Source organism: Drosophila rhopaloa, unplaced genomic scaffold, assembly GCF_018152115.1.
Source record: "Drosophila rhopaloa isolate 14029-0021.01 unplaced genomic scaffold, ASM1815211v1 contig_2, whole genome shotgun sequence".
In the NCBI taxonomy this organism is placed as follows: domain Eukaryota; kingdom Metazoa; phylum Arthropoda; class Insecta; order Diptera; family Drosophilidae; genus Drosophila; species Drosophila rhopaloa.
The window spans coordinates 20385340-20409509 of NW_025335083.1; the positions used below are offsets into that span (position 1 = coordinate 20385340).

Genomic DNA, 24170 nt, shown 5'->3' on the forward strand with positions numbered 1-24170 from the left:
ATTATGAAAAAGCACACTGGGTGGCTGACCTGGTGGTGCGATGTCGGCTGGATGTGCCCCACACTTGGTGGCACCACCAACACAAACACCACCATATGCGGTTAATGTTCTCCACTGCATTTTATAATGAGCGGAAGGATTTTAAACGCCGTTCTTCAAATAAAATACCCAGTTATTTTTCTTTCAAACGAAAGCATTCAAAAGCTAACTAAATAAGTGTCTTAAACATTTTACCGTAACTTTATTTAAATTTAAAGCACTTAAGTTTGTATAAAAACCAATATTTGTTTCCCTTTAAAAGACTGTTACCTTCAAATAGAACGTCAGTTTATTAAATTTGTAATTTTTACAAATGCGTAATGAATTTATTATAGGAAGGTCTTACCCAAACAAAGGAATGCCAAATGAAGCTCGGAAAAAACGTTACCGTAGAATATAAAAAAGAACATTAAAATTTCTAGAGTGATGTAACCTCGTAAATCATTCAATTCTGTGCAACACTCTGTGATAATAAAATACACTTTGATGTGCTGTACATCCTGTGCATAATATACAGAAACAACCTTAAAATAATGTGGCTGCAAAAACATTTAGCTTAGTAAAAGGTACATCATGAACTTGCTATGGATGAAAGGCTAACAAAACAGCAAACCCATGCATTTTCATTATATTACATAGAATTTGCAGCTGAAAATTACCCAGCTTTTTAACCATTAAAAGCACAATTAGGGGCATCGAAGCTTGATTGTAAATACTCACACTTCGCAAAACTTTAAGTCTGCACATTTTTTGATTGCATTTTCATGTGTAAGCCTCATTTCCAGGGTCCAAAGAAAAGCCTCTTTAGTCCACAATTCACATACATTTTTGCTGATTTGACTTGACTTGACTTTGGCCAGCCAAATTCCACTACGTATTTCCGTTTGCTGATGTTTACCCTTAACCAAAATGCTTTAATTAGTCCGTCGCACACAAATTCAAGTTCAGTAGGAGGTCACCACCCCCAACCTCGTTCTTTCGCAAAAAGGAAAGTGCTTAACATTTTTCCGCTGCCTTGGCATAAATGGCTTAATCGGCGCCTTCAAGCGACACTAGAAGAAATTCCATTTGCAATTACTTTAATTACGCTGAGGCAGATTTATCGGTTGGGGTGCCCCAAAAGAACGCAGTGTTATGATACTACAAAATTGTTGGCACATATTTCAAGTCGGTGACAATGACACACACAGATGTTGCTCGCTCCTGGGGCACGCTTTTGCATACTCGGAAAATGTTATTTATAAAAATGACAGACACTTCTATTTCGCCTCGGTCCCTTATATAGTACATGGTATGGTTTATTTTTTTCGTGTTTTGTTTCGTTTGGAGGGCAGGAAAACGATGTGAAAAATGGTAATGTGTGCGCGGCGTCACGTTCCACAGTCTGCGAGTCGTCTTGTCGCACATACCACACTAGATTAAATTATAATCGAGCGACGAATGGGCTCCGAACTTGGCCAGATTTGTGCAATTGACTGTGTAAGTGTTGGCATTGTCAGAATACCTCTCTGACCCCCAGACCTTCCCCTATTTTTTTAATGAAATGTCACTCACTCGACGGGACCATTTTTCATCGCAACACAAAAAAGAGCAACAACATCGGCAGTAACTGATTAACTTTTAACACCAGCTTTTGCATTAAAATAAAAATAAAAAAAAATAGCGATGTAAGAATACTTTTGCGCCTTGCCATTTTGATAGGCCATCGTAAATCATACAAGTCAAAGCAGAAGCCATTTCCCCGCGGGATAAACCCAAACCCTTTTGGCTTGGCTGCAAGTTTGACATTTTGCGTTAGTTTATGTGATATTTCATATGTGATAAGCTAGTGACATTTAGATAGGTCTCGCCCTCTGGAAAACGCGGTCAACTATTTTTTCTCGACCTTTTTTTTCCTTTTTGGTCCTGCTGCTGGTCAGTGTCAAAGGGCATTCGACGCCTTTTTGCATGGCTCATTGAGCATTTTGTTTGGGTGGCGGCAAAAAGGTCGAAAAAACGGTTGAGCTAAGCTAAAAATTATTTGAGCGGCAAGAGTAAGTGATAAACTATGAGATGAAATGTCCGGAAAAAAGTGTCAAATAAGACATTTTCTGGTATTAACTTAAACACAATGTTTATGGACTGAAGCGAGAAGCTCTTTTGGGGTAGAAATAGAAGATAAAGCGGTAAAAAGCAGATAAGCCAAATAGAAGGAGGAAATTTGCCTAAATAAGGGATGCAAAATATTACCCACATTTTCCTTTAGAAAAATGGAATATTTCCGTGAGAAATCCAATTATTAATTAACACTCAAATGCCAGAGTGTTGACATTAATATTTAGGATATGTGAAAGCCAAGAGCTTACAACGTATAATATTTCAACGTTTTTCCTAGGCCCTCCAATTGACTTATTGCTGGATCTTTAACATCCTGACAAGCCGAAATAATTTTTCACTCCCGATTCGCAATTTTTGGTGAAACGCAAAACAGAGAAATTGGAAACCTCCCCAACTCTGCACTTGTTTACAATTGTTTTACGCGATTTATGCCACATGTCAAATGCCTGACAAAGGATGACCTGTTTCCATTCCCCTTTCGCCCCTTCTTAACCCAACTCCACATGACAGATAAGTAAAAACTTTTTCTGCGTATGCTAAAAAAAAACAAACAGCATCCCAAATAAAAAGTGGGGCTACAAAAATTTCACATGTTTAGAATTTTTTCAAGATTTTTTTTTTCTGTTTAATGTGTGACATGCTCAAAGCAAATGCAAAACTTTGTTACACATGTAATGAAAAAATAAATAAATAAACAAGAATTTTTGCAGGGGGTGGTAGAGGGTGGCTGTGATACCCTGTGACAAGTCGAAGGTCCTTGTTGTCTGTCTGTGCCACCGATAACAAATATATACATACACACACAGGACGATTGCCTCGATTTACAATGCGCTAAGTGTCGCCAAAGCCACGCGCCCAAAAGTTGAGATATCAAAAGGCAAGGCAAACAAGAACAAACAAATAAATAAGAACAGGACGAGGGGGGAAACAAAGCAAACGGAAAGGAAACAAAGACATATCGTAAGTGGCATCGTATGTCAAGTCGTGTCAGGATCACGTCAAGGTGTGTGTGTGGCAAAAACACGTCCTTTCCCTCCCCCTCCCCCTTTATGCCTTACTTATTTGCCTGCGAGGCAAACGAACTTTACATCATGAAAAATGCTTGATTAAGTCGTAGGCATTCTGACTGTTGACGTGTAAAATATATTTCACGAGCACAACGGAATTTTCCATTTCCGGGCAACGATCGAGTGTCGGGTAAATGCATTTATTATTTAGCAGTCAAAAATATAACCGCATGACTTCGTCTCCATCATTGTTAGCTTCACCGTGGTCTCTGGAAAAGCCCCAGTCGCTGTACAATGCATTTCCCAAACAAAGCAGCCAAAACAGCCAAAACTAAAGCCAACACACAACTACAAAAGACAGCTCTGCCCACAAAAGTATGCTTTAAAAAATAAATTCCCTGTTCTTTTTTTTGGCGGGAATAGAATAATAAACAAACAGTGCCTGCTTATAGAAGCTGAAATTATGTATGAATGGCTGGCTGAGCACGGGGAAATTCGCTTCCCGAGTGTGTTTGCGGTGCCACATTCAAGTCTTGCAAAGAAACTCCCAGTTGAACACAGCTCTCAGCGGGAGGGAATTAATTAAGTTGAATTTAGAGTTTAGAATTTAGATATTTACACAATGAACAACGCGGAATTAATTGAAGTTATATCCAAAAAATCATCATAGTTTATAAATATGCCAATGTCAAACGTACAAACATTAGAAAGGTCCAAAAATAAACCTTATTAAGGTACAAAAAAATAAATCGAACCCCGAGAAATTGTAGTTAAAGATTTAGGAGTTGCTTAAAGTTTAATACAAATTGAAGAGAGTCGAAATAGGGAGAAGAGTAATAAAACCAAGCATACATTATCTAGATAAAAATAACTCATTTAATCAGAGAAAATAGTACTATGAATGACGTATAACGAGACTATAAGATTCATCTGTTCTTAACTGAAACATTTATTGCATTTCGTATTTATAGACTTGCATTGTGTCGAAAATGATAGCTTATCATCAGCTTTTATTGCAGTACTTACAACAATCTGTTTCACAAAGCTATTGTTGCGATCCACTATCGAACAAAAACGAAAGCAAAAGAGAATTGATGAGAGAGAATAGGAATAAATTGCATGTAAAAAACTGTATAGTGAACTAAAGCAAGCAATTTCACTTTTCATATTTATTTTCGCCTTTTTTTTCTTTTTCGTGAAGCCAATAAAAGTTCAATTTTTTGAAGTCGCTTCCAATTTTATTTAACGTCATTACATCTGAAACTTTAATACCGAAAAAAAACTGAGATGGCGGATGGGAAAAGAGGCGACTGACTTGCACTTACTTGGCAGCCTGAAGCAAAAGTGGGTTGATTGAAGGCGGAGCAGATAGATATATATAGATATAGATATATATATAGATGCAAAAGCGGACTGTCATGTGTGGGTATCTATCTAGGTCTGCTACCTATTTCTACTGATGAATTTCAAATGCATTTTCCGGCATAATAAAATGTGTATATTGGGGTTAGAGCAAAAAAAAAATCGAATGCAGCCTTGAGGAAACGGAAATCGGATTTAGATGATATAAAATATATTCCTCTCGTCACCTCCAGTTCATGTATAATTCAAACTAACTTGGCTAATCTCCAAATACATTTACCAATGCGTTCTAAGCCTGTTCGAGTCGTTTGATTAAAATCTTTGGTAACTGGGGCTTCCTTCATTTCCACCACCTATTGTGACTCCTTTCCATCAAACTTGCAATATGACTTGGAGGAAATTTTCTGCTGCTTTCCCATTGAAAAGGCAGCCAGCAAGTTACACAATTTAAGACGACGACTTTTGATATTTACGTGTGCAATTCGCTCACACGCAACTCAGCAATTGCCAGAAATATATATACGGTGGCGAGTTTTTGAAATATTTTTGCAATTTAGAGCGCCACTTTATGGCTTTTCGGCAGCACAAATCATATTAAGTGAAATTCGAGTGTGCGAGATGTACATTTAATTGGTTTAGATTCGAAAAGCAGCGGGCTGTGTTTAGTTGAACTATTATGGCATAATTTATTCAACACCGTTAGTGGTTACCATGTTGAAATATGGTCATAATAAATGATAATTCATGGAAATGAAGTGACAAGTATTTGCGTTAAGCGAGGTTTTTTATACGACATTGTTGGCAATTTGACTGTGGAATATTTAAAATATGTAATATTAAAAAAAGGAAATACAATTTGAATACATATCGCAGATGATTATCTTTAACTTAAACTCATCTTTAGATGAAATTTGTTGAAACTCCATAAATTAAGAACAATAAAAATCTATCGAGTAACTTAAAAATAATTGACTCAAAATTTATTTTAGCTATGGAAGTTAGGAAAGTTTAACTACTTCAACTTTTCAATAATGTAGATTGGCTGACTGGCTATTGTGAGCAGTTTTTTCTAGACTTTTTGCTTTAAGTTCAGCACTTTTGTCATACATTAAATATAAACAGCTATAAGCCCAATAACTTTGCAGCACACACACTTCATTGTACTGTAGTCCAGGATCCTTATTCCTGGCACAGCTTGGTGCCACAGCTGCATTGCTGCAGGGCTAAAAGTAGCCGTCTCTTCTCCGCAGCAAATTTCGCCCATTTAAACTTTTCGCTCGCTACTGTGGAATTTTCATTATTAATATGACTTTTTAGGCAAACCGCAAACGGTGCTAAGGGAAGAGGTCCAGGATGAGGACGAGGACGAAGAGGACTCCTGGCCGAGGATGTGGCCAATGCCGTTGGCCAGTTAAATGCGCCCAGTGTATTGTCAATGTTTGTCTATGTGAGCAGCACAGCGGGCGAGAGAACCAAGGATGAAGTTTTCCCCAATGCCCAGGACATGCCATTTGACTTTGCAACAAGTGCAGGCTAGCTTCCCTGTTCAGTCCAGCGTTTTAATCAAGCCCAAACTAATGGTCCACCAGTTCGGACTTCTCCCTCCCAAAAAACCCCAAAAAAAAAGGGAATAAAAAAGGAGAAAACCAAACCGTAACCAGCAAAGCCGCTTATTACTATAAAGTGAGATTAATGAATGCGCCCGGCCCCCAACTGCGAAACGCTAGAACGATGCCATCGCAGTCTCCTTTTCGGCTGGCAATTAATGAAATTTATTTGCGCCTCCACCTCCACGGCATATTGTTTTTAGCCCAGGGATTGCCAGGATGCGACGAGCGACCAGAAAAGGGAAGATTGTTGGCTGTTTGAGGTGCTAAAATGTTTTTTTGGCAGGCAAATTTAAAAGTAAATTGTTTTGGGTTTGCCGGTTTCTGTTTTAGTAGCCGCTCTGCGGCGAAGTAGATTGGCTTTCAGATGATTTTATTGCAATTTACCAGTAAGGCAGTGGCTTTCATTAGTTGTTCGCCCGTCTAGACCACGACAACGGAAGCTACAAAGATTCTGTAACTAAATGGAAAGGGGATAACCCAAAAAATAATTAAATGCTTCACAGATTACAAAAGTTTAAAAAGGCTACAAAAATTTGTTAGTTATTAAAAATCGTAATAGTTTAACAAATCATGTTCAAATTTCGAACAACTATAAATATGTTACACTTAAAATTTTTAGGTATCTCACAGGGAAATCATGTTTAAATGTGCTCAACTTTTTTATAAAGTTGCTCTTACCTATAACAAACAAAGTTCTTGTAACTTGTAACTATTTTAACACCTTTAAATTACTGCCTTTAAAAATACATTTAGTTAATTACTTTAGATAATCATACGCCACAACAGTGGCAGCATCCAAACACTGACAATTAATATTCGCATGTAAAAAGTAACCGTGGCATGTGGCAAGTTTATACTTTTAACTTTTTGTTCGCATACCTTTTTCTACCTTTGTTTCACCATTCACGCGCTTATATGTATGCATATCGTTTTTTTTTTATTTTTTGCGTGATAAATCTCAATGTAAAAATGTTCACACACACGCCGGGAAAAAGCGCGAAAAAATAAACGCCACCCCGAATGCCAATAAAGGCGCCCACATATGCAGAGCAGCAGAGCTGGGGCACGTTTGAGTTTCACGTGAAAGCATTTTTAATCAAAATTCTCAACAGGCTAAAGCGCAGCTCGAGATCAAAAACACTTGCCACAGCGATGAGTACGTGTGTGTGTGTGTGTGTGTATGAGGAGCTGGGCTCTGGACTCCTGCAACTCCTTGCCACAAAAGCCGACGAGCTGACACACCCACACGGGCCAGGTTTTTGGATAGATTGCAGCTGCAACACCTGCAACACCTGGAAGTAACGTGACTCTGTCTCCTCACCGACTGGAGCAATATCTTGACTAAAGGGGGCGGGACAGTAAATCCCCCTGTTTGCCTTTGCAGCTTTATGCACTCCCCCAAAAAAAGGGGGATCTAGAAAGGAAGCAAACTCCGGAAAGTTAAAGTTTAAATACCCTTGCACCTTTTACAAAAATTTAAAATTCTATAAAACGACTAAGTTTCTAAACAATGAAGCTATGTCGATTTTATGATAAAATTTTAGATAATTTTAATGGGAGCTACAGATACAGTCGTCTGATTTTTATAAAATTAAAAAACAACAAAGTTATAATTTTTTTATTTGTTCCCATAGTTTCTATATTATGTAGCCGTTCGATCGAACACGTTCTGTTATAGAAAAAAAAACTTTTGAGAAAGTTTCATCGCTTTAAAACTATGAGACTATTTTGCGTATAAACGGACAGATGGACGGACAAACAGACTAACAAACGGATATAGCTAGATCAACTCTCCTGCTGATCAAGAATATATATATGTTCACTGCATTCCAAACTTTTAACTGAAATTATAATACCTTTTGTAAAGGGTATAAAAATAGGGGAGATTAACTAAAACAAAAACTGTGTGAAGCGGATTCTCGCTCTTACATTTATTTTTTGACATGTTTGTTTTTTATGCAAATATCGGAAAAAAGATTAGTTTTGTCTGGGGGAATAAATCTCCTCACCGGAGGCGTGACTCCGCAGCATCCTTCTTCTTTTTGTTTTTTTTTTGTTTTGTGCTCTATTCTGCGTGTGTATTTATGCCCGAAACGCTTAACCAACTGACTGCGTTAGTCGTTGCGATTTAGTGCTAATGTGGCCCGGTCTTTTGGCCAACTCACCGCCCCATTCACTGCTGGCTGCTGAAATTTACTGTTTACAATTTGTTGGCTGATTGCTTCTGTTCTCCGCACGCTTTGACTAAATTTATAGCAAGCGATAAGTTGCTTTTTCCCCCTTCCCTTCCCGCCCTGCTATTCTATTTTTTTGGTATTAGTGTATTTATTATAATGCTGTCTTCCATTTGTTGGCTGCATTATTATTTTGCTATTAAGTCGAGGTTTACTCTTTTTTTTTGACAGTCTGCTCTTGGCTGTGTGACTTTGTTATCTGCGGATGGCGGTCATGTTTTCAGCTGAATCTCTGGATGAATGTTTTGCTCTTGACACTACATGCAACATTTTAATTAAGTGCCAAAGCAAAAATGGGGTTCTCAGAAAACGGGGTAATAAATTTTGGTTTTAAGTTGCAGAACTTTTACATGTAATTTCTTACCCAACTTGGTCATACATATAGATAGATATGTTTTTTTGGAGGGAAATCTGTTTATTATTCACCATATTTTCAACCATAATCACACCCACAACCTACACTGATGACTTCCAGGTGTTTGGCAGTCATTTTGTAAACGGAAAATAATTACGTACCCGAAGGCTGGGTGGAAAATTTATGTACGCGGCGTATGAGTAATGTGCACTAGTTTATCCCCAAGTCTAGGAGTTATACAGCTCCAACTTATAATTTACTACTGTCTGCCAGCTATTTTAGCTTGTTTATTATTGTTGTTGTTTGGGCTTTAGCCAGTTGTTTGTTGGTTGTTTATGAGGCCGCCAAAGGGAACCGCAAAATGTGTGAAAATTGCACGGAGGCCAGGTGAACGATGCAAAAATATTTTTGTGTTGATACACTATGGCCGGTCCGGCCTCCCTCTACCCTTCCCTTTCCCACAATGTCTCTATCCTGGTCGCTCACTTGGACTTTTTATGCGGCCGGTGGCAACGTTGGCATTTTTAGTTGTTAATTATGCCAGTTGATTATGCTCTCTGTGCACTCTGGCGCCACGTAATTGGTGTGCATTTGATTTGTGGCAGGTTGTAACGCTCGCCGATAGACTCAAAAGCGAATGGAGGCCCCATATGGAAGTAATTAGTGTAGTTTAGCGGGGACTAACAACCATGCGAATAATGAAGGTAAAAGTTCTGCACAAGACTGCAAAGGCAGGCCAAGGTAAAGTAATGCACTCGCCTCGTTACCTATTAACACAACCGGGCTTTGAGACACACAAAACATGGAAATCAATCAATATTAATTTATCCTGTTTTGAATTTCCACAGATATATAAACTGGTTACCGGATTGCTTCGTCCTTTACTAATCAAAGCATTCTAATTTTCCTTTTGCAATATGGTCTAAAAAAGATTCCTTTAAATGCATTAATATCTCTGACAAATGTTTTACATTTATTTTAAGCTCGTTTGTCATTCCTAATATTAAACATTTTTAAACCAAATGAAATGCTTTGATTTAATAAATAATATATATATAATAATAAATTTAATAATTTAATTAAGTTAAACAATTTTGTTATTTTATAAACCAAGACCGCTTTTAATTGATTTATCAAAGCAAAAATATAAATTTGACTTCATTTTGAAACTAACTAAAATGTTTCATATTCCTTAAGAAAGTGGCATAATCGGTTTAAAAACATTGAACGAATTTGACTACTTTATAAGCCAAAATCGCTTTTAATTAATTTACCAAGAATTTGAATTCACTTCGAATAAACTCAACCGTCCAGAGACCATCGATCAATATGTATTTTGTATTGGAGTTGATTTACCAAATAATTTGCTGCTTTAATCTCATTAAAAGTTATAACTTCTCCCTTTCCCACGTTCAAGTCCCATTAGGGAGAAGAATTTTTGTTATTGAACTTTTTGCTGTTTATAATTTGGTAACGAAAAGAGTGGGAGAAATGAGAGCAGAATGTATAAATACTTGGCCTGCTCTCAGTTTAAGCAAATTAGTTCAATTGCCTGGCTATCCAAGCCCATCCGCCCCGCACAGACTTGATTAGGCTTAGAGAGCAAAAACTTTATCCTTTGCACAGTTGTAAATAAGCAAAAGTAAATTTTGGCAAGTAATTTAAGCCACACAAACAAGCTGGCAAATAACTTTCCACCGCCACCCTTGGGGGCCTGGTGGTTTCTGCTCCCCAAAAGTTTACCATTTACGCCAACTTCTTTGCCCAGTTTTAATTCAAAATCAATGTATGAACGTAGTTTACATTGCGACGCATACTAAACGAAACTTTTTGTGTCGCTCTATCACGACTCTTTTCTTCGTGTACCGGAAAATAAAAGGATTCAGTTAGTTCGGTAATAGAAACTTTGTTTTTAAAAACACAAACAAAAAAATGTATTTTGAATTTTAATGTAGTAAAAATGTATGCTCACTATAAAGGTTTAAAAGCTAACCACCCTAGATCATTAAGGCACTATTGAACCATAGATGTCATCTTGTTGTTTTAAATGATAAATCGATTTGTTAAAAATTCAGTAATTTTTGATACTTAAAGTGTGAGCTCTTTTTATATTATTTTATCAATATAATTTAAATCGAAGGTTATCAAATAACAACTTATCTGTGAATTTTCTGAAAATATCTGACTCAGTGATGGAAACTTTCCAGCATTGAGCTCGTTTTAAGCCACTAGAATGTGCTCCAGTGCATTTGCCATTGAGAGGGGTTCAATTAGGAAGCTGCACTCGACAGCCATAAATAACTGCACAGGATGATGCCGATGACGGCGTGGCACTTACCTTCATAGATGGTTAGAGTTGCATCTGCGTAAACGGCATCGCCCACCCCGTTCTCAGCCACACATTCGTAGGGGGCATCGTCGCGTCCTGCCCGCACCGGCTCAATCCGGAGTATGGAAATCCCGCCGGGCTGTTCCAGCACCGTGTAACGAGACTGGGTTCCTGAAAGGGTTGAAAACATAACGAGGCCCGGTTAAGAAGGGGATTTTGGGTAAGATGGGAAGATGGGGAGGCCACTGCTGAAACTTACCCGAAACTTTTTTGCCATTCTTGCGCCACACTATCGATGGAGGCGGATCACCGCGGGCCGCACAATAGAAACTTGCAACGCCGCCCACTCGAACGCCCTGATTCTGCGGCTTCCTGATGATCTCCGGCGGATCTGTGGAGGGTCGTAAAAGAACATGGCCAACATGGGTTACTAACTGGGCTTAAAAGGCTCTTCAAAGGCAACAATTTTATTGCGGGCTTATATATTTAACGTTTTGAGCGCCTTTTTTGACGCCACACATGCTGGGTTTCCCGCCGAAATTTCCTTGCTAATCTGCAAGCCAGTTATAATATTCCGTATGCTTTTATTTTGGAAAAAAAATATCTGCAAATTTATAAAGCTCATATGTATCTTCAAAAACTATATTTACGTTCGGTTTTTTAGTTTCATCATTACAAAGATTTTATTATTCGGTTTGCTTTCTCGAAAAAAATATGTGCAAGAATCATATTTACGTTTAATTTTTATTTTATTTGGGAGTTTAATATGAGCGTTAAGTAGGCATCTGTCATCAACACAGTTTTTATTACACTGAGTTTTTATACCCTTGCAGAGGGTATTATAATTTTGGTCAAAAGTGTGCAACGCAGTGAAGGAGACATCTCCGACCCTATAAAGTATATATATTCTTGATCAGGATCACCTCCTGAGTTGATATAGCCATGTCCGTCTGTCCGTCTGTCCGTCTGTCCGTCTGTCTGTCCGTCTGTCCGTCTGTCTGTTTCTACGCAAACTAGTCTCTCAGTTTTAAAGCTATCGAATTGAAACTTTGCACACACCCTTCTTTCCTTTGCACGCAGTATATAAGTCGGAACGGCCGGGATCGGCCGACTATATCCTATAGCTGCCATATAACTGAACGATCGGAAATGCCATAACTTTGGTGTTTTTAAAGTTAGGAAGTTGGGATTTTCTATGGGTTTTGTATTTGGCCATTCAATTTGACGTACCAAATTTTATAAAGATCGGCCGACTATATCCTATAACTTCCATATAACTGATTGATCGGAAATGCCATAACTTTGGTGTTTGTAAAGTTAGGAAGTTGGGATTTTCTATGGGTTTTATTTTTGGCCAATCAATCCGACCTACCAAACTTCATAAGGATCGACCGACTATATCCTATAGCTGCCATATAACTGATTGATCGGAAATGCCATAACTTTGGTGTTTTTAAAGTTACGAAGTTGGGATTTTTTATGAGTATTAAGAATGCATCATATGAATAATTTTGGAAAATATAATTTACAGAGTATTCTGCAAGGGTATATCAACTTCGGCTCCGCCCGAAGTTAGCTTTCCTTTCTTGTTATAACTCGGTTTGCTTTTAGCTTTTATTTTGGAAAAAAGAGATCTACAAAATTATGGAGCTTCTATGTCCAAGAACTATATTTACGTTAAGTTTATTATTTGTTTTGGGCATCAGTCGTTTTAAAGCTGCTGCTGAATAACTCGAATGCATTTCCATTATTTCATACATTTCACTTTTTGCTCGTTCCTCTGAGCGAGAGTTTTTGTATATTCTTTTTACATATTTGTCACAATATGCTGTCAATACAACGTCGCATGTTGTTTGCCCACACACACACTCACACACACCCTCGGCGAACGTGCTTCGCAAATGTGTGAGTGAGCCAAAAAGGATGCCAGGATGCGAGGATTGCGGGAATAGGGAAGCCAGGCGGTGGCAGGGAAAACAGATGTGTGGCATTAAAAATCTGGCAAAAATCACGAAACGTTAAACAACCAGCAAAAATATTGTCATGTGCATGTTGCATGCTGCAATAGCATCAGCATCAGCAGCAGCAGCAGAGGCCATGTCCTGCTTTCTGTCAGAAATACGCTCCTGTCGACCCGGAACGTAAAGTAGTTTACCCAACATATCAATTGGATTTATGATTTTCATTCTCGGTTTTTTTCTTTTTTTTGCATCAGTTCTTGATTGAAATTAAATATAAAACGCGACATTTAAATTGTTGAGCAAGAGCACCTAAGGCCGCAGCTAGACTTACGTGTGAGATATTGTATATATGGTATATCCGAATAATTTGCATCTGTAATGGGCATCAGACCGGTTAGTAATGACGTTACAAAACGCGCACGAGAACGACGACAAATTTGCTTCCGATTAACGCGAATTATATATTATTTAATCTTCGGTTATATTTCATTGAATCTCTGCCGTTTTTATTTATATATACTTAATAATAGTGCTAAACCATAAAGTGTGTAAGAAGTACTTAAAATTATCCTAACTTCGTTAGACAATATCATTAACTAGATAATTACTTAAAACTGTCTTATTATATATTAATAATACATAGTAAGATAAAGCAGATTAACCAGGTGTTTTTATTTTTTATGATTTCAATTTATGTGTATATTAATGCTACAACTTATTGTTATATAACTGATTTCGTTCAATAAGCTCTATCGTTTTGAAAACCACTCAATAGCCAATTACGCCGTTCACTTGCAACCAAGTATTATTGAAATAGTACTATAGCTTTTTCGTCACTAAAAGGGGCTTAAAAACTTGGGGTCATTGTCCACCGTACAATGTAAGAGTAGTCTAAATAATTTAAAGTTTTCCACAAGGCAAGCATCCTCTGGCTACCGCTTTGTGGGCAGACTATTTTGGTTTGCGATGCCTGGCCATAATAGAAGCAAATTTGCTGCCGTGCGGCATAGTCAGTGTGTATCATTTACAAAACTTTATCGTCTCAACTTTGGTCGGACAAGTTTTCTGACCAAGCGACAGTGCAATAAGTTAAAGCAGCATCACAAAAAAAATATTTAATTTCTCGAATACTTATTTTAGACATTATATTTTCATAGAGAAAATACTAATCACTTTCATTTGGCAGCAAATTAAGAAAAGTTATCTTGAAGGAAGCAGAAAATTGGCAAAAGCAGAAATAATTTTGCCACCTACTACAATTGCAGCTTTTCCTCATTATAAAAGACGAAGGGGAAAAAATAAAAATACGCCTTACCCCACAAAATGATTTGCCAGCGTGCATTTGCTAGATTTGCGAAGCACTTGAAAGCATTTTACGCTTACGTTAACAGTTTTTATAGCCATGTCTGAGCTGTCGGCGAATCAGCAATAAGCATATTGGTTTTTGTGGCTGTAATGAGCTCTTCTTTCCTCCAAGGTTCTGCCAACTTCAGAGGCGAACGCAAATTCTCGGTAAATATTTTTTTCTCGCATTTGTAAAGTTTTATGTTTGCTTAAACAATTTGATGGCATGGCAATGGCTAAAGGCAAATGCAAAAAAAAAAAAAAAAAAAGAGAGAAAAGCAAAACAGACATTCAAGACACTTCCGTGCCGACTCATAAAAAGCGTATCATTAAGGCTATAAAACAGGGATTTGTGTTTATTTGCGGGATTGCCAACACTGCTCGTTGTTGGTTTTAGGCGAAAATACAGAGATAAAATTTAAATAAATTTAATTATGTTTGTGCTATTCGTGGCTGATATTTCCGGGGATTCATTGCTTGTTTCAAAGATTAAAGGCATAGCAAATGAAATTTGTAGATTACATAAATACATAGCCGCAGGTTATGAAAGGCGAAAATCAAGGAATTCGAAATTGCAGCCAGTTTGGTTCGCGTGCAACTTTTTGCTGATTTTTCATTTCGCACGTTCGGGTGGAAAAATGAAGCTCCGACAACGCAGTCCACATTGAGCAAACAATTTCGTTGTTGATATGTGCAAATTGATTTGAGCGTTTGAAATGTGCAGTTATAGATACACTCGCACACACACTAAGCCCTTACTGGCACACACTCGCACACACGGGCACAAATACAACTATGCGCATTCAAGCAATTTATATGGAAATTAATACTAACATTTTTACTATGGCCGCTACAAAAAAAGAGTTCAGAAAAAAATAGCTCCACATGAAATAGAAAATTCGAATTGATTTTGCGAAATATATTCTATAAGCTTTTTTCCCAATCAGGGGCGTAGTTAATAGAACTAAAAAACAGGGTCAGGCAAAGCGAGAATGGGTCAAAGTGCAAATTGAGAGATGAAAATGATAATAGGTCAAGTGAATCATAAAAGGATGATAGGCCAAGGGTAAAAAATTAAATGGATTTTTTTTAATTTAAATCAAATATCCACCAAGGTGTCTACTTCAGATTAATTTCATTCAAGGGGATCCTTTTAATTTATTAAAATCTACTATACGTACAACAATAGGTATGTATAATGCATTTTCCATGTTGACTATTTAGATTTTATTTCCATTTTTGTAAAATGTATTTAAATTAAATTTGCAAAAGAAAAAGTAGGGGTAACCACATTAATATGATTGGAAATATTTATACCATTTGTATATTATGCAGGCAATAGTAGAAAAAAATAATTAACAAATACCTTTTCCACTTCAATATCTAGTAACATTTAAGACCTATATATTTGCAAATACGATTGCTAAATTCAACTTTCCACAGAAGCCACTAAATTACGCCAAATGTATGATAAGTCTGCCCCTTTTGCCGCCACCGCTGAACTCGTTTTCGTTTTTCCCCTTTAAATTATACCCATAACTTTTGGCCCCATTTTCCAATATGCCAAAATGCTCATAAAAATTGACCCCGTGTGGCATTCACGGGGGAAAAAAAAAAGAAATAGGGAATATGCCTCAATCTCTACTTTAGCCGGCATATGGATGTGTGCATATATAAAATCAGCATATGCTGGAGAGAGAATCGTAAAGTATGCAGCTGGGTTTTATGGCCCCAGGCCTAGTTAGGGAAAAACTTCAAAAGTTAGGCCTGCTGCGGCGTCTACATTCTGGCAATTTATGCCCGAAGCCAGAATTTAACCCCACATCAAGAGTACGACTTTTTAATAAGTGCAAAGTGCGAGTGGGTAACATTTTATGGGCCAAAGGGGTTCAGGTTTTGTATAGCAATGCTCCATTGCCCTTCGCCCCCCTCCTCCCTGCAAATAGTCCTAAGATGCTGCTGCACAGGAAGGATGAGCTGCTAAGCTGCTTGCCCAACTCTATAAGTCCGTATATATGTGTGTGGGCATGTTGGGGACAAATCATTTGGCAGGCAGCACGGGGAAAAATAGGGAAAAAGAGGAAACGAATGGAATAGGAGAAGATGAGCCGAGCGGTTCGTTTCCACTGACTGACAGCTGCAATTCACCTGTCAGCATCAGAAGCGCTTTCTTTCCGTTTCGTTCTACTGAATTGCATTGAAATACGATGCTAAATTTAACGATTCATTGCATTTCCCACCCTACCCCGGGGGCACTTTCCCCCCCCAATCCCCCCCCAAATCCTATGAGCAAATTGCAACTCTGTGTGTTTGGCACAACCAACCAACTCGGTTGCAACCCCTCAACCTCTCAACCCTCGACCCTCGCGTTGTATTTTTAATGCGGCAACTTTGGCAAAGCATTGCTAAATCTGCTGAGTCTAAGGAACAGAGAGTGCCGTGCCGTGCCGTACCGTGCCTCCTCCTCCTTTGGGATGCTACAAATAAAATACTTATAAAAGCGCAGCATAGTTTTACACTGGAGGATTTTTATAGCCAAACGAATCCCGTCCGCCCTCCTTGGAGCTGTTGCGTATGCAACTAAATTTTAATGTTACTTGAAAGAGTAATAAAAATAAACTTTACGCCAGTTGAGAAACACCGAAGGAAAAACAGCAAGCGATTATGACCAACTCCTTGGGAAAGTATGCAGTTGAAAATTTTAATTAAATTGCTAAAGCGAACGTATTTCTTGGACTCGGCGAAACTCTGGTCGGGATTCGACAAAGTGTCAACCGAATCGTGCAGGGCAATTCATCATGGAATCGATAACAACAAAATAAAATAAAAAACTTTCGGTATAAAGTTTTAGAAAGGCCTACGCCGAATGCTCGGTCAGTCAGGCATATAAATGATGCGGGCCAAAATGTCGACATTGATGCCATTAATCAAAATTAAAAGCGTGTTAGTTGGTTCTAATACACAGAACATTTTTAACCAAAGTCTTGGAAAAATTAAGAGTCAATTTAAAATTTATAATAATTATTATATATATTTTAAAAATATTTTTGTAACATTAGTTTTTCAATAACAAGGTGTTAAAGCCTTAAAGAAAAATCATTTTCTAAACTAAATAAGAATAGAATAGAAATATAATTTTACATTATTTAATTATACATTTTTTCTTAAGTGCACTCAATACAATATAAAGTAACCTTGTCCAAGCTGACATTGATGTAAAGGTGATAAAATGTGTACAGTTTTAAAGGCAAGGTTTCAAAATGATTATTTTTATGTACCATTCTCCGTAAACAACCCTTTCAAAAGGGTTATTGAAAAAGGTATTTCAACCAGCTGTCATCTGTCAAGGCAAGCCCCAAAACAGATATTGAAGTAAATTATCGCTTCACTTCAATTTGGTTTCGATATGGGCAGAAGTAAACTGGGCCATCTTAACTATCAATGAAGCATCATAGAATATTTATGGATTGTGAATTAGTGAAAATACCGAGCATTTGGATTGCAAGTTTGTTATCGAGTGTGTTGATTTGGTTTTCAATATTTCCCGGCCTGACCCACTTAACTCTTCATTTAAATATCCATTAAAAGGCTTAGCAAAAGTTCGGCAACAACTTTTAGCCCATAACTTGTAGCCACATCTCAGTTCCTGTGCCAAAAATGACTTGGCAAACTCACACGTTTGTGTATGCATTAAACTGTATAAACTAACCAACTGGTTGGCCAAACTCAAAATCCCGGCCAGCATTTTCGACCAATGCCAGAGCCAACAGCCATGAATAAAAACAAAAAAGTACGAACAATTTTCCATGACATTTTAATATAATTAGTTTTTGCTTCTAGCCTAATGTAAAGTTGTGGCCAAAAAATTGTCAACACGTGCGAAGAGGGTCTGTCGAGAAGAGAGAGAATCCTTCGCCTGGAGGCATGGCGCATACAGGACATGGCAAAGTTTACTTGACTGGGATGCGGTTTCGCTTTAGCTGGATGGAAAAACTATTCTGTGTGAGAGACAAAATTTCATAGACCACAGCATATTTAATGGCGGAATTTCTCAATGCCCTCACGCCTACTCTATTAAATGGGGATTTGTTGTTTTTTGCCCCAGACCCAAAACACTACAATCTATCTGTATGTTTTTTAAAAGGAAAGCAAGCCGAAGACGTTCGGCCACATGGCAACACTCATTATTTCTATGCGGGATTACCTAGTAAGCTGGGGCAGCTTAAAATGCCGCAAACTTTATGAGACGCAACACACGTGTGGTATGGTCCTCTCTAGTCTGATTTTAGTCCCCCCCAACTTTCACGGAATCCTGCGATATCCTTGGCGAGTAGGCCCTAGCAATTTATGATTGCCAGTGAACAGGATACAAGCGACAAACAAAAAAAAAACCCAACAACAGGAGCTGGAAGGACAATGATGATGACAAGAAAAAGGAATGTTCTGCAGACAACCTGGCAATTTCATAAACTGTCCCGGGCACTTGCCAAATTGCCAGGAGAAAAACCAAAACACCAAAGCCAAAATAAATCCACAAATTGAAGGAGATTTGGGGAACGTTAACAGTGTAGGCATATCAGCTACGTAAAAAAGCATAGGATAACATTTTAAAATATAGTCCAAAATATAATGAAATACATTTTAAAAGATCAAAAATATCAAATTTTTTAAAGGTGTAAGCCAGTTTTAATTTATTGATTTTAACAAATGCATGGAAACATAAAAAATGTATAGTTGCAAATACACTCTACTTAATTTAAAAACCCATAAGATCCTAGTTATCCTCTTTTCTTGGTGTTTAATAAAAACAAAATATCCATAATTACATTACAATCATAATCATAAATCAATATGATCAATAATTACAACAATATACCGCATAGAGCATCCAATGTCTACGTGCCATTAAAAGATCTCCGTGCCTTGCTTTCATTTTGCGCACGTAGACGCCTCAGTAAGCATACTTTGATATTTTATTGAGCTTGTCATAATATTTATGAAATGTATTAGATGCATATAGAGATTCATCTACTGCCGGAGCAATCACAAAACCAAACTAAAGCCTAAGTGTCAACCGAATGTTTCGGTGAGCCTGTGAGTGGAGGTGAGGTGCGAGCGACAGGGACAATGCAAAAAGTTTGCCCAGAGGAGTGCAGGACAAAGTTTTATTATTATTAGCATGGCTTTTGGCTTTCATTAGTTTCAACTTTTGACAGAAATTATATTGAGTATATACATTCTCTGGTGGAGATACCTACATACAAACATCTACATATATTGATGTTGATCATGATGGAAGAAAAAGTTTCCTGCCAGCCGCAAAGTTTCTTTTTCATTTTTGCTGTTTTGTTTAATTTGCGTTATTTATAAGCTGCCAAAAGAGCCGCCGGCCAGATGGTTGGCCAGTCGAAAAACTTGTCTAGCACTTGATGTTGGTTCAACACACGCATTAACTTAAGGCGGCGGCAGCCCCCGTAAGTAGGCAACAGTCAAGAATGGCTGGCAGCCAAATGTGCGCACAACATTCAGCCACACTTAAGTCGAGCTCTCAGGAAAAACAATGCAAAGTAAGCCCGGGGCCAACTGCTTCTATGGAAGCCCTACTCTCTACACGTGCCCCCAAAAAGTGAGGCGCAAATCTGAAGTTTGAGATTTGCTGGAATTTTAAATGCCTGCGAAATCCGCATTGTCATACCTTGATAAATAGCACGAAATTACTCTGACAAACACTCCTGGCATTCGCCACTTGGCGAAAGTTCTTCAAAAAGCACACGGCTAAGCCGGTGTCAAGTTGAGGAACTAAAATGAATTCCATGTATTTCATAAGATTCTCTCGCGTTCTGCAGAGGTTTCCGAATACGAGACAGGAATGCTAAGTTTTGAGGAGTATGTCATTAAGTTAGAACCTGATATAGCTTATTTTCGTTTTCTTTGCTTATTTTTGTTAAAATTAACAAGCAACAAGTAGACAGTCATAAATAAGCTTTAATTTTTGTATTAAATTTTATTTAAATCAATCTTTTAGAACTTAAAGAACTACTTTAAAGTAGCTATGGTTGGAAAGCTATTAAAATATCGTTTTTAAAGTTATTTAAATTCCTTTTATATAATGACGTGGGATTGCTCTAAGTCTTATTAACTTTCTAGATCTTTCTAGGCGGTTAAACAATTCTTTGCCTTGATTAAGTGATATTTCTGTTGAAAAATAATATCTTATCTTTCTTTTTAATCAAAGTTAAAATGCAAATTTATAAAATCGTTCTTTCCAGGTAACATGCCTTGGAACCCAACTAGTACATTTAACATTCAGCTCAATCTTCTGAAAGTCACCCCACCCCATTTGGCTTTTGCCATTTATAAACCTAATACCATGCTGGTTCCCAATCCAGCGGCAAACTTCTTTATCTCCCATCTCACCTTAACCTTTGAGCTGAGAATTAATATGTAGCCTCATCTCCCGCCGCCTGAACCTGGCGAAACTACCAGACGGAGACAATCCCGTCAGGTCCCGAGTTTCCTTTACAAAATCCAACAAAGCATAAATGTTTTGTCGCTAAGCCTACAGTCATATAGCCGTAAAGTATGCATTGCCTCTTTTGGCCCTTTGTTTCATCCGGGCCATGGCAAAAACCCACCCAGGATGGCAGTATGTACCCCCACTCCATTCTATTCTCGGCTAGTCCTTGTTTTATTGTTTCTCAAATCGCTGCCTGTCGCTGACTTTTTTCTGCCCGCCCGTCTAGAGTCTTTTGCTTTTGTTTATTATTATGCAGCAAATGTCGCGACGCGTCGAGATTATGGAGGGAAATGGAAGAGGGGGAACTCTATAGGCATTTGTGTTTCACAACTTTGTCACGTGGCCCTAAACGCATTATTTAAAAAAATAAACATACATACATACATTCCTAAGAAGTTTGGATACTCTTCTTGTAATGGTACACCATGAATTGAGTTTAAACAAGGCATAACAATCGATACTCTATAAAATATAACAATTTTTCTTATCTAAACAATGTTTGAACCTGCTAAATTCTATAATATTTTTCCAATTTAAGCTATTAAAATTACTAAACGGTTTAAAAAATCCTAAAACTCATTTCATAATCTTCTAAAGAGTCTTTTTCGTATTACAACTTCTTCATTTTTGTTAGAGCATCACCAGAAAACACGGTTGTGAAAATATCCAGGTACTTTCAAAATTTGATAAATGTTCTCTAGTCTAAGGGTTTATGTAAATTCATGAAGCGAAACCAGCACCGCAGGTCGTCCAGAAGCCAGAAGTTAGAAAGTGGAGCTAAGTTCACGGAGTGCTTAGTGAAAGTTTCATCAATTTTCATGCTTTGCCCAACTGTTGCAACGACAGGCAATTACGACAAGGGCGGGAGTGTAGTACATAAAAGAACGAAATAACACCCAACAAAAAAAAAAAGAATATATATACATTAATGTTCCAAAAAAAAAGATCGAGTCGGAGACGATTAAGACGATAATAACAAGCGACAAGTTTATTGCCCGCACACACATCAGTTGTCGGCGGTGGGGGAAAAAACAGATGGGGATGGAATGGATATTGGGCAGCCGCAAAAACTCTTCCATAAGGAGGAAAAGCCTAAGCTTTTGTGGCCCCAAAGCCTAATGCGCCAACAACAGCAATAACAACAATATCAGCAGCAAAATGTGGGCGAGCTGTGTCCACATTTTGCCACAAAGCACCACATACAGCCAACATTTGCTCGCCTTAAAAGCCAGTCCACTAATGCTAACAGCTGGCGACATAAATATCAAAAAGTGAAGGGGGGATGCGGGGCCGTCAATGGGAGGAGCTACGGCTTTTGTCTTTGACCAAACACCAGACTAAAACCGACCATGAGAACCGGGCGCACTAAACCACTAAGTAAGATAAGTGAGGTCAAGCAAAAGGGGTCATGTGCGCGCATTGTCACCGGGTTTGCTCACGCCTCCTCCTCCTCCAAGTCCACCTCCAACTCCTCCTGCTCCACCCACGCCATCCCATCCCACTGGTTATCTAACCACAGGGGAGGAACGACGACGACGAGCAATTCCAAAGTAAACCTGGACAATGATGGTATGAAGGGAACAGGAACAAGTGAAAGCGCAACCAGGTAACAGCGGTCAAAGTCACTGATAAAAGAAAGTACACGAACACTCAAGCCACAAAATAGTAAATCAATAAGTTAACGTATGGCAGTCCTTTGGGTTTTTTCGATTGAAAACCTTCTTTTTACTAAACAATCATTTTTTTCAGACCCCTATTGTTAACTCTAAATGAAAACTTTACTCATAGAATAAAACTAAATTTAATTTGTAAATACATAAATAAAAGCTTTTTTTATTAAGTTAAATTAATATTTTCAACAGAGAAAATTACACAAAAACCAAAGGATTTACTTAATAGTAGGGTTAAGCTGGGAAATTATTTTAATAATATACTTTGTGCATTTAATTAAGAATCAAACCATTTTTGTTTGCCTAATATTCCCTTATTGAAAACACATTCCCAAATGACTTATTTAACCTAATAAATTAATAAATCAATTATCTAGTTTGCCATATTTAATGCATTTAGACTATGTTACAGTAAAAGTAATAACATGCAAATACAATCCCACAACAAACGTGCATATATACCACATTTCTGGGAATGTGCACACTCATAAATCGTGTACAGCAATCAAAAGTCATCAATTTGCATCTCCGAGAATCCTGCGTTTACCTCTCGTGGACAGATAAAGGAATCTTTACCATTTTCTAAGCCATGTGATGACTCTCTATACGCGTTCAGGATGATAGTGCTGCTTTTTCTTGTAATTACTTTCACTTTTGCGATATATGCTGAATCATGTAAAATAATTTCCTTATTGGCCAGAAAAATGCACAACTTAACTTTTTGACAAAACGCTGCCTGATCCAAGTTCCCCCGAACGGAATGTGCAAAAAGTTATCCATCCCTCGTGATGACTTTCATGCTTTCATTATTCATTATCTATGCCTAGAGCAAATCTGGGAATCAAGGCTTTGGTTTGCGTTTTTCGTATGGGCTTAACGTTGCCTGGGTTTTAATTAATGAAGCTACAATATGACAACAAAGCTTAACTAATTAATTTGTTGCCAGAGAATTCGTTCCAGAAAATATAACAATTAGGTATGTTTGGAGATAGCCATTTCCGCAGGGCATTACAGGTACATAAAATTCGGAAATTAAAATAAAGATATAAAATAGAATGTGCATAAGGTAAACAACAAATATATTTATAAAGGGTTCCCAGGGTTCTTGTTTTTACGGATTTATGTATGTTTTTCTTCACAACAATTTTATTTTGTCGGGAAAGTTATCTTGGAATTTACATGTCTGCTTTGTTGTGCCTGCTAAATATACAAATATGTGCAAAGAAAAACACGTGTCAATTTATTTAATAACCAGCATATCAAATATTTAAGCAGTCAAACAAAATGTACAACAAATACCACAAAATGGTGCTATATAATATAAAATTCTGGTAGGTTTGAATGCCAGCTTATGAAAAATTACCCAAATTACTTAAAAATGGCACAAGCACACACACATAAGAATACAACATGCTTTGTAAGACAAACTGCCCCATAAATTTCGTAAAATTTGACTTTTTCATCTGCACTTCGCAGGGAAAGTCAGCAAAAGTGAACTTGGGGGCTGGTTGGACTGCAAAGTCAAGATGCGTTTGCTAATGTTGTGAAAAAATCGAGAACAAACAGAGTAAAAATACCAAAAATATGCAAATCAACTTACTACAACGTCGAGTAACAAAAGAAAAAAACCAAACATGTGGGTGGG

General features: G+C 37.6%; 1 protein-coding gene across 6 annotated transcripts in view; it reads right to left on the reverse strand.

The window, feature by feature from the left end:
- The window catches only part of LOC108049170 (tyrosine-protein phosphatase Lar), a 123671-nt gene that overhangs the window by 50853 nt on the left and 48648 nt on the right, over positions 1-24170 (reverse strand). For all 6 annotated transcript variants that reach the window (XM_044459533.1, XM_044459534.1, XM_044459537.1 and 3 more), the window contains exons 4-5: positions 11293-11424; positions 11043-11204 (exon numbers count right to left, since the gene is read on the reverse strand). In XM_044459533.1, coding sequence (XP_044315468.1) covers positions 11043-11204; positions 11293-11424 — 294 coding nt within the window. The remainder of the gene's footprint in view (positions 1-11042; positions 11205-11292; positions 11425-24170) is intronic.